Source organism: Periplaneta americana, chromosome 5 (assembly GCF_040183065.1).
Source record: "Periplaneta americana isolate PAMFEO1 chromosome 5, P.americana_PAMFEO1_priV1, whole genome shotgun sequence".
NCBI lineage: Eukaryota > Metazoa > Arthropoda > Insecta > Blattodea > Blattidae > Periplaneta > Periplaneta americana.
This window is the reverse complement of record NC_091121.1, coordinates 50,800,799-50,813,219: the sequence shown is the minus strand read 5'-3', so window position 1 is coordinate 50,813,219 and position 12,421 is coordinate 50,800,799. Positions and strand designations below refer to the sequence as shown.

At 35.8% G+C, this 12,421-nt stretch overlaps 1 protein-coding gene across 4 annotated transcripts in view; it reads right to left on the bottom strand.

Annotated features, from left to right (window-relative positions):
- LOC138699599 (cell adhesion molecule Dscam1-like) overlaps nt 1–12,421 on the bottom strand; it is a 1,432,092-nt gene that overhangs the window by 67,827 nt on the left and 1,351,844 nt on the right. For all 4 annotated transcript variants that reach the window (XM_069825611.1, XM_069825614.1, XM_069825615.1 and 1 more), the window contains exon 17: nt 4,713–4,956. In XM_069825611.1, the coding sequence (XP_069681712.1) occupies nt 4,713–4,956 (244 nt within the window). The remainder of the gene's footprint in view (nt 1–4,712; nt 4,957–12,421) is intronic.

Here is a 12,421-nt window from a genome sequence, read left to right as displayed (position 1 = left end):
TATTTTACAACCTACATTTTTGGAAAACTTATTTTTCATTTGTAAGTCTAAATATGTTAAATATTTTAATTTCTACAAAGTGGTTTAGAAAAACTGTCAAACATATAGATAACACACGAACTTTGAAATAAGAAATGAGTGATCGGCAGAGCCTCTTTTTTCGCAAAAAGGTAATTATTTTAATGTACCGAAGTACATATGATACATCCATGCAGATATTCTGCGTCATCATACGATGAAAGAGTAATGGAACGGAGAAAAATTCTCTCTGGCACTGGGATTTGAATCCAGGTTTTCAGCTCTACGTGCTGATGGTTTATCCACTAAGCCACACCGGAGAGAATTTTTCTCCGTTCCATTACTCTTTCATCGTATGATGACGCAGAATATCTGCATGGATGTATCATATGTACTCCGGTACATTAAAATAATATATGATATGCGTAAATCACTTCGTGATTTAAGACGGCGCTTATTCCGTCAGATCCCGGCCAACTAGTCACTCATAACGAGTGTACCTCAGCACATGTATGGACTTCAGTCCTACGTTCATAGACCTCTATGATGTAGTGCAGAGGGCGGCCACTAGAGGGAACCCAAAAGTTGGAACTTAACTGAGATGATTCTGTCCGACACAGGGATGGGTATCCAGTGTGGCTTAGTGGATAAACCATCAGCACGTAGCGCTGAAAACCCAGGTTCAAATTCCGGTGCCAGAGAATTTTTCTCTGTTCCATTACTCTTTCATCGCAAAAAGGTAAGCCTACCTATTGAAATTTAGGTGTCTTCTGGAAGGTATACAGCCACTCCTGTACATTGAAATTCATTTGTAGCTGATTTGTTATTAGTCGCTATCAAATGTGTATGGTTTCTCAAGTAGCATGGTGTTGAAGACGTACCGGTACACACAGCACCCATACGCAAGCAATTGGCTGACTATGTTCATATAGTTTCCGTATTCCCACAATATTACTTTTCCATGCATTAATGGTATGCTTATATACCACCTTTCATAAGTCCTTGAAACATTTTAGAAATTCACCACAAATAAATTAAGTAATGGATAATTATAATTCTTATATCGATAGAACGAGAAACTTTCCAGGTTTTGTTAAGAAAATGCCAATATCGCATAGTTGCCGTAGTTTGCCGTATGAAGGAGTACTACAGTAGTGAATTAGTTGTTAAGAGACATTTTAGTAACAGTCGATATGGCGTTAAATAAAAGTGAGATAGTATTTTGTGTTAGAACACGCAAGAAAATCATCTGTTGTGACAGTGCAGCGATAATTTCGAGTACAATTCAACAAGGAGCCAGATTTAACACCATGCGATTTTTTCCTTGTGGGAATTGGTGAAGGGCATTGTTTTTGTACCCCCACTCCCTGCTAACGTTCAGAAACTTCGCGACCATATTACCGTATCAGCAAGGGTGGACACATTGAGCATTGTAAAAAAAAAAAAAAAAAAAAAAAAAAAAACTTGGAGAGTGTACCTAGATTTCTGTGCAATAAAATGTAGCATCCGTTGCTTAGCGTCGTATTCATGAAAGAGACTGTGGATGAAGACTTCTCGAAGTCGACTTTCGTAGCAAAGTTTAATTTTGTTGAAAGTCCTATTCACAGACAATACTTCTGAGACTTTGGCTTTGACTTTGGTTAAGTCGAGATTTTACGATCTGGTTAGGTGTTCTCGATACTTCAAATGGCGGTGTTCTCATTACAAGACCAGAGTGTTATCATCCGGTTTCCCCAGTTGCGTGGCGTGATAGCCATCGACATTCATTGTCAGTTGAGTGAAACATGCGGTGATGGTGTCATGGATGTGAAAAAGTGCGTTCGTTAGTGAGACCGTTCAAAAGGTTGATCGTCATGAACCGAAAACATCGTAAGCCATGCACCAGCCGAAACGACAACAGATTGCACGAGTTGGGTAAGAGCAGCTGTTACATTCATGATACCATCACCGCATGTCTCGCTCAAATGACGAACGTCGATGGGTGTCACGGTTACTACAAACAAGTGGAGAAACCTGATGATAACGCTGGTCTTGCAGTTAGAATGTCGCCATTTGAATTATCAAAAACATCTTCTAACTTTCGCCGCAGCCACTCGAGTTCTCTTCGCTGTACGGTGCTGCCATCTGTGTCAAGTATATACAAAGAATGCCCGCATCATTTAAGTGCAATCGCATGATTCTATCTGCTCCCAGTCATGAGAAGCGAATTAGAAGAGTTTAGGATTTGACCGAACAGCATATTGTATAAGCTGATAAGAACGAAGCAATGTTTACTGCAACTTTACCCTGTAGGTTAACGTTACTGCTACATAACTGGATATTGTAAGAATAGTCCTAATAGTAATAGAAGATAATTTAAAAATGAGATATTAAGAGGAAACGGAACTGGGTTTCCGGTGAAAATTTTTTGTTTTTAATTTTTCTAATAATAATATTTGGTTTTTCCTCGTAAAATGGTATACTCGTATCACATATTGCTATACTAAAGTTGTTTTCATTTTAATTTTTTTATTTTCTGAGAAGGGGTATATATAAGTTTCAATTTTGACGCTCGTTCTTAATGAATTTATTGATTTTGGGCGGACAATTATATATATATAATATACATATAAATATATATTATATATATGTATACATATGTTTATTTTTTCAATTTATCCTTGGATTCTTTCTGTTTAAAATAGTGTATCACGTATGATTATAGTAAAATTATATCCATGCAAATCTAATCTTTCAGGTAAAGCTTCCTGTAAAGCAGATTTGAATAATTTCAAGGGAAAAATTGTTCCGGGGCCGGGTATCGATCCCGGGACCTCTGGTTGAACGTACCAGAGCTCTGCCAACTGAGCTACCCGGGAACTCCACCCGACACCGTCTCAACTTTTCCCTTTATATCCACACAACTCGCGTGGGCTGATGAAACGCCAGAGCCAATCGAGTGCACACAAACTCTGTGTGACTTGAAATTGTGGTTTCTGTTAAAGTACACAGTGACGTATATATTATGCAAATCTAATCTTTCAGGTAAAGCTTCCTGTAAAGCAGATTTGAATAATTTTTCCCTTGAAATTATTCAAATTATATCCATGTTAATTTTTCGTCCATGTTAATTTTTCGTTTTTTTCTGAGAGAACGTAGTATATCGTCGTTTATTTTATGAAACCTCTTATGTGACAGTAGGTTACACAACACAATTTTTCAGGAAGAAGAAAAAATGAATTAAAAACAATGGGCTTACATAAGAATATGAAGTAATTCAGTAGAAAACGTTGGTGAATATGATATCATCAAGGATCAGTGCACACCTACTGACATTTAATTAATCTTTTCTTCCATCTGCAAAAAATATTTTCTGTACTGTCACATTTAGGAGGTTTCATAAAATCAACGACGATATGCAATGTCTTATTTTAACTCTCATTTTTTAAGTTTAATTTTTCCATACAAAACTAATTTTTTCTCAGTTTCTAATAATCCAGAATTCTGAAATTTTCAGGAATTTTTATTTCGTTGTTTTATATGTACTGCAACAATATTTTTTAAAATTTGTTAAATTCTGGAGATTTTACAGGAGTTAGGCCCGGTTTCTTCAACCTTTGTTAAATTATAACAGTGTGTTATTCCATTTTAACTGTAAACTTAACAGTTGAAGCATTTCTTCAACTACTGTTAGTACTAACAGGCTGTTAAAACCTATGTTAATTTAACTGCCCAATTTCATGCAATTAAATCATTTAACTCTCTATTAGCATAGAAGTATCCAATATGGCTGGTGCGTTAGATGCTGAACTTTTATATCTTGATTATTCAGAAAATGATAACCATGAATACATAAACAGAGCGGATGATTTCTGTGATTTGATAGACCAGAAGTTCATATAAAGGTGTAGGCTATTTTCTGCCAAGCCTCACTTTTCGGTTTCAACTTAGATCCCTTTGTTTGTTTATTCTCATTAATTGGTTTATACTGCGAAATAATTTCCACCAGAAGGTTTCTTTCGAACGAAGAGAAATTAGTCCCACGATTTCTTTTTGTTCCAGTGTTTTCGATTTCACAACAGCAATACCAATACGCCATTCCGCGCTACTGTGATACAGACGACGGAAAGAAGCAGAAATGAAACCTGAGAGAATAGAAGGACTTCTATACTCTGTGAATCAAACAACGGAAACAAGCGAGAATCGCAATTGTCAGAGTTCAGAAAACAGAATTGAGCCTATACTTGGTTATAGGTTATGGTTACACTCTAGAATCTCTGGTCCTAACAGAGAGTTAACAAACGGAATGTTAAAATGTGAAATGTAAAGTTGAAGAAACGCAATATTTTTAACAGCAATTCATACTTTTAACTTACAGTTAATTAACACTATGTTAGGTGCATTTTAACAAAAGTCGAAGAAACCGGGCCTTAATGTACGAGTACTAAAAATCGAGGAAATAAATTCAAGAAAACTACTGTTTCAGCATAAAGTCAAGATAAGTGCTCACGCCTGTCTAGCTTTGACAGTTTTCGAGAAAAGTTCCTTACGTAAGAAGTAATTTAACATTGAGAAGATAGGCAATTCCGTGTCCCCTTACATGAAGAAAATGTCATCACATTTACACAAGAAATGAAGAGAAAGAAGTGATCTCATTTGAGCTCAGAAGAGGACAGTTGTAATGAGGAAACGTGAGACATGCAATATTTACCTACCACCCTCCAATGTGGTCACAGTCTGCGCGGGGGACGCGGGGCCTGAGCCGACCTGGTTGAAAGCTCGCACTGTCACCTCGTAGCGGGTGTACTGCCTGAGTGACGTCAGGGTCACCTCCAGGCGGCGTCCCCTCACAGTGCGCAGCTGCTGTGGGGCTGTAGCTGGCGCATTGCCTGCAGGTATCTCTCGATACCCCACCTGATACCCTAGAATCTCACCGTTGGAGTAACTTACCAGCGGAGGCTGAAAGGAAAGAAAGCACAGCGTTTAAATATGGTCCAACGCAGTGGCGGCTCGTGAACTTGTGGATTGGGAGAGCTGCAGTAGATTTTGGTACATACAAATTGCACTTCTTGATACCATTACTAATAAGTATAGGACAAAAATTAATGCACTACATATCGAAAAACCAAAACTTTCTCACTTAGTTGGGAGATGTCTGTGGCATCATTTTCTAATCGCTAACAAAACTAATAGGCCTACCATCGATTTCAGTCTGAATTTCTGATCGGCAGACACTCAACATGCAATCTACCAGTTCATTCTGAATTGTCTTAGAATTACCTTTAAACAGTGGCATGTTCCAAATGATTTTTGGGAGGCTCGTTTAGATTACTCACGAACTGTAGCAACCCACGAAATACACCAGAGTCCTTCGAATCGTTTTTTCATCATGTCCCCTAAGGGGAAGTTCATATTGGCCACAAAATTTGATACAATCAATATTTTTTAAAATAATTTCACGATTTTTTCTCACTTCTTGATTATATTTGAGAATGTTTGTTCTGTTCGTTTCACTTAATTGCGCAGCAATATTAGTTTTGCCTAACAGAGCCAATGAAACAACATTTTTCAGGTGAGATTGCGAAGATTCGTGCTTTTTAATGTTTAGGGGCAAATGTCCTAAATCTGTCACATCACTCCTAGTCTATGCAGTATCACCACCGAAGAGGAGGCAACCACAAATGCTAAGCGTAAATGTCATTATTATACTTCCTTACATATATGCACTATTTCGGGTGGAAGAAGCTTGAGTAAGATTTAAGTTTGGTAACGAACGACCCTTTAATTTCACTTCATTACATCAATTTTCTCCGCAAGGGAAAGTTGAGAAAAATAAAATTAACATTCTGTAATTCACACACGCTCATACTTGCACATTTGCACTGGTTAAGTTACGGTACTAAGACGTCACACCAAAGCAACACTCAGATAATATACTGATGGTCAACAATTTTCTAAAACTGGAAAAGAAGTCTCTTTCGTATTTTACGTGCTAGGGTAAGGTTGCCATCAATGGACCACATAACTTCTTTATGGAATTTAAGAAAAACTATTGGGTCAAATATTATGATTTTAAATTTCATGAATTCCTGGTATGAAGGACTATCAACTGTATAATAATCAATATCGGAATACAACTTCGAAAAAAACAATTAACGATTTTAATTTTTCGCCTAGCGGTCCATTCATGGAGACCTAGCTCCACCAATGGACCACTTGGGTTCCATGAATGGACCATCGGGTTTCATGGAAACATTTCTTCCTAAACACACTCTGAATGATGTATGTAACAAAATATTTGACATTTGGTTTATTTTAAATGATACAGATGGTTAGATAAACAAATACAATCATATCCAATGCAACTGAATTTTAAAACAGTTCAAAGATGAATAAACCTGCATGTGTTAAGGAATATGGGTTATAAAATTACTGGTTTCACATCTCACAGTGGTAAACAACATGTTGTCACTGTAACTTTAATAATGTAGCAGGCAGTAAATAAATTCTATTTTTACCTTTATGTCTTGGACAGTTTTTCTAAACGCAATTCAAACATAAATATTTTTTTACAATATTTTCACGTTTGTACAGTTCTTCAAATGCAATTCAAGCAAAAATATTTTTTCACATTCTTTTTCACTCCTGCACAGTTTTCATGTACCCACTGCCTGCATGTCATGCACTGGATCATGTCCTCCACTGACCGACTTTGACACATTTCACAATACCAGTCATTATTGGTACTCCGACGAACTTTCTTATCTTCACTTGAAGGATATGTTAACTTTTTTCTTTTCAAACCTGTTGATGATTTGCTTAACTGCTGCTTGTACGGAGAACTTGTCAGGACGAGAGCTTTTTGTGTGCCTTTCTTTCCTCTTGTGCTTGCAACAGTAGTAGCTGCTTTTGGCAAAGGAGATAATTCAGCGGGAGGAACGACCAAATTATAATTAGGCCTAGGTCTACTTGTTGTCGGACTACAAGAGTCAGTGAAATTGTTGTCCTTCCCTGGACCTTCGTTTACTTTTATCTGCGTTGCTTCTCCTCCAGCTGATTCATTTCCTGTTGCTTCTGCTCCTGGCACTTTCTCGCACATCGGACTGATTGCTGCTGTATTTGTTGATGCTGCTGCTCCTACAGTCGATGTCTTCTGTGTTGATGTCGTTGCTTCTACTGCTGGAATTTTCTCTGTGATTGAACTGGTCGCTACTGTGGTTCTTGATGCTGTTGTTTTTGTTCCTGTTGATGTATCTTTTTCTACTGGCACTTCCTCGACCACTGGACTGGATTGCAGTACAGTTGAAGTAGAAAAATGATGATCTTTGAAGACATCTCTGTCTACAGGCCACACTCCAGCACGGGCAAAACCATTAATTGCTGTCCCAACAGTAGCTGCTCTCCCATATGCCTTCCCAAATAATTCAGCCACCTGAAATTGGGTTACCGCTCGTCCTGGATGTAACCTCAACCATTTCTCCATTTCATCAATGTAGTAGCAGCTTAATGGCTTAAAGAAAGAGACGTCTAAGGGTTGGAGTCTGTGTGTTGTATGGCCTGGAAGGGAAAGTAGTACAACCCCACATTGTCGAGCAAGATCCAGTGCTTCAGGATTTTTAGTGTGTGTTGTATGACCATCCAAGAGAAGTAGTACTTTATGGTCATTCGATGGTTTTACAGTGTCTATAAAATGATGTAAATATTTTACAAACAACTCTTTGTTTATGTAGCCACTATCTGGGTTGAATGCAAACACTGTTCCCGGTGGTGCTCCATCCATTAGTTCATCCTTAGCTCGAGTACGCTTGAATATCAGCATCGGTGGAATATATTGGCCAGCAGCACTGGCACAACAGACAGCAGTAGTAGTCATACCTCTCTCTCCGCTTGCAATGGACCCGACTTGTTGTTTTCCTTTCTTGGCTATTACTTTTCTGGTCCTCTTCTGCACCGTGGAAAGGCCCGTTTCGTCCACATTAAAAATTCTTGTGGCGTCCAATTTATTCTGTTCAACGACTTTTGTTAAAATGTCAAAAAATTCGCCAACTCTTTCTCTATTGAAACCACTTGCACGGGCAATGGAAGTAGCTTCTGGTTGTCTTAAAGAAAGATTTGTATGTCTTTTCATAAAATTGTAATACCACTTTTTGCCCGCGATTTTTTTCTGTCGGTTGAATCTGTGTGGTATGTTATTTTTTTCGGCAACTGCGAACGCTAGTTTTCTCAAGTCCTTCGGAGTGATGCCGAACATACATTCTTCTAACTGAAGTACATGCTGGCATATTTCCTCCTCCACGGCGGGTGGTAAATCACTTACGCTTCCCGTTATTTTTTTACTTTCTAGCGCGAACCAATTTCTCCCATCCAAATGGCGTTTCAGAGTAGCTTTGGGGACTGAATACTGTTTGGCTGCAGCATTTAAGCCTAAATCACCGTTCCTGACAGCAGCAAGAGCTCGTTCCATATTTTCTTCTTCCCATTGCCCATATTTAATCCCCTTGGGCATCTTGAATTCTGCAATATAGTAATAATAATAATAATAATAATAATAATAATAATAATAATAATAATAATAATAATAATAATAATAACATATTTCACTCGTTTGGGATGAATGAGATGCAGCACCTACGATGCAGGTCAAGGAGCCGGCTGACCAGACCTGTCGCACTGTCCCAGGAACGGATGAAATGAAATAATTAATGAAATTCATGACGCAATAATGGAGAAAACTGTGGATGAAATGTTTCACTGGGGAAAACGGAAGAACCTCGCAAAAACCTGGCCCTGACTACGGATTCATGTACCATGAGTGATCGAGACTCGAGCTCGGAACCCCAGCGATAAAAGATGCGCGTTCTAACCACTCGGCCACTGAGTGGACCACAACAAAATAGCCTATATTAGTGTTTAATTATTAGTTAATAAGCTATATAAGTCAATACAAAGCTCAAATATACATGTTGTTCATTTATATTAAGGCGTGCCCATGGATGGACCAGTGGTCCATTCATGGAATCACTTAGTGGTCCAATGGTGGAAACAGTGCACGTTTTTACTCTCCGCTTGTGTATGGCAAAGCTGAAAATTCAACAACGTATCTAAACATATCAATGCAAAGCAGATAAATCACACTTACCAATGATGTAAGTAGAGCGCTATAAAAACGTGTATCTTCTTGTCGTATGAACTTTAAAATTATGCTCGACACAATATCACAATGTTGAAATAACTTTACGAACACAGCACGTGCATCTGAATTCTTCTAGAACCTCGTAACTAACATGGCAGCTTCTTTGTACACGGAAGTACTAAATAAACTCACCAGATCGCAGCAATTATCAGAAGGACAAAAGTTACAGAAGTGGTCCATCCATGGCGCTGGTCCAATGATGGCAACCTTACCCTATATCAAAAGGATTCTACTCGTGTAATCATTTTGACTTAAAGCAAATATTAGGTTCTACTGGAGGCTGGATATATACATAATAATAAGACAAAAGAGAATATTAATTTCTTTATATTAACTCGATAAGATTCTACAACAATAAGTATGTGAAGAGAAAATAAAAATTTTATCATTAAGTTTCAAGGGAATAGAGATTTGACGTAGTATTACAATAGCAGTGTGGGAGTGGAGGAAAGATCTTCCCTTGTCGCCTGGCTCTGCAAGCCACTGCAGCGAAATATGGGTTTTAAACAGTGGCAGTTTCCCTCTGCTTCCCTTCACTTCTCTACCCCCTGACCTAGCAAGACACACTCTCTATGATCTGTCCCACCCTGCAGATCCCAGGACGACTTTGAATGCAGTGTCAATTCCAGTACAGTCGATGCGCAAAAAGATAATGCATAAGATAATAGTACATATTCCCGGCCAGATGAAATATAAAGCAATTTACCAATAAAAGCTGTAACAATTCTTCTACAAATTAAAATAAATATTATTTTTATTTTCCTGTCAAAGCAAGGAGTGCTGCAGCTCCGCAGCTCTTATGGACGAGTCGCCCCTGGTCCAACGCAATCTTGAATTTAAAAACCGTGAAGGGTGGGAGATTAGCATATAACAGTATTATTGGACCATCGGATCTGTGCCCCTTAAGCGCTGTCGTCGTTCTTGGAAAAGTTAATGCATCTACTCACTCCATTCCACCCGCTTTCCTCCCACCACGTCAAACTGCAGGCCACGAACCTTGCCGAATAGGGGTGTTGCCAAACTTGCGTCAAACGGTGTCGTAAATAACTGGTCCTCCATTCTACAATATCATTTCTTTCAATCAAAATACATCTTGTATTTCTACATTGTTTAAACCTAAATCCCATGTCTCGGATCACTTTCCGTAGTTTTTCTCTCCAACCTTGGAAATTATTGCTTCTCTCGCAACCTTCAGTAATTTCTTCATTGTCGGAACTTCTTTCTGCACGGTATAAAATTCTTGTATCTTTCTTCTTAAAATACATCGGCCCTTATCATCTACAAGAATTAAAGGTTCTCTTGGTCTGTTCTTCCCTGGTGTTTCTAGCTTTTCATCTCCAGCACAGACTCTCTGTCTCTTCTGATTTTCTTTATCAAGCACTCTGACCTACCTATATAAATTACATAAAATGTTGTATTAGTATTAGTTAAGTAATTTTAATACGTAATCAATTGAAATAAAATAAGCCCCACCTGTGATCGCAGCTGTTCTTTTCATTGCCTGATTTATAGGAAACAGATATTGACCTGTTTGTTTCTCTTCATCGCAAAATGCTATTACGTACTTGCTTAATAATATTTCTTTCGTCACTCCGTGCTACAGTGTTCATGTTGAGTTGACTTGGACTGCAAGTGCAAATAAACTGTCCCGCAAGTAGGCCCAAAATTGTGAGTAGTGGGGGACAGAAAGGGAGAGAGATCGAAAAGAGAGAGATAGGAATGCAGGGAGAGAAATGAATTACCGAGGCTGAGAAGGAAGTAGGTTCAGTTAAATTTCTTACGGGGGCACAGATCCGATGGTCCGACAATACCTGACAATTTTAATTAGTTTCTTCACAAAAGAGTACAGCAAAAGCATACAAAAATTGAACAGGAAATATGGGATGCTCTACAGAACATTCTGAGATAGAAAACTTAGGATCTGCGAAGTCATATTTAAGACAATGAGCTCAAAAATATTATTATTATTGCTTATTGTCTTCCATATTACCTACATTATTATTTACGTTTATTTACACTTACTGTTTACATCTTTAAATTAATTTTCATATGACTTACAAATCTCAAATAACAACGCCTCATTTTATTTGTAACCACTGGTGTTGGAAATGACGGCCACATTTAGTATTTTGCAGTTATTATTAGCATTTATTAATTTACTTTAGTATTTGAATATATTATTTTCATTTAGTATTTTCATTCATTATTTACGTTCATTATTTTTATTTATTATTTTCATTCAGTATTCATATTTATTATTTACAATTATTATTTTCATTTATTATTTACATTCATTGCTTTCATTTAGTATTTTTTACTTATTATTTACATCTAGTATTTTAATTTAGTATTTACATTTATGATTTTTATTTATATTTTTATTTACTATTTACATTTATTATTTGCATTTATTATTTTCATTTAGTATTGTTACTTATTATTTACATTTATTATTTTCATTTAGCCTTTTATTTAGTATTTTTACTTATTATTTACATGTATTATTTAAATTTATTATTTACATTTATTATTTTCATTTAGTATTTTTAATTATTATTTACATTCATTCCTTTCATTTAGTATTTTTACTTATTATTTATATTTATTATTTTCATTTAGTATTTTAATTTATTATTTACATTTATTATTTTCATTTGGTATTTTTATTTATTATTTACATTTATTATTTGGATTTATTATTCTCATTTAGTATTTTTACATATTATTTATATTTAATATTTTCTTTTATTATTTACACTTAGTATTTTTACTTATTATTTACATTTGTTATTTTCATTTAATATTTTTTACTTATTATTTACATTTATTATTTTTACTTAGGATTTTTATTTATTATTTATAGTTCTTATTTTTATTTAGTATTTCCATGTATTATTTGAATTTAGTATTTTTGCTTATTATTTACATTTATTATTTTTATTTAGGATTTTTATTTATTATTTATAGTTCTTATTTTTATTTAGTATTTCCATGTATTATTTGAATTTAGTATTTTTGCTTCTTATTTTCATTTATTATTTTAATTTATTTACATTTATTATTTTAATTTAGCATTTTTACTTCTTATTTACATTTATTATTTTCATTTATTATTTACATATATTATTTTCTTTTAGTGCTTTTACTTATTATTTACATTTATTATTTTAATTTACTATATACATTTATTATTTTCATTTAGCATTTTTATTTATTATTTACATTTATCAT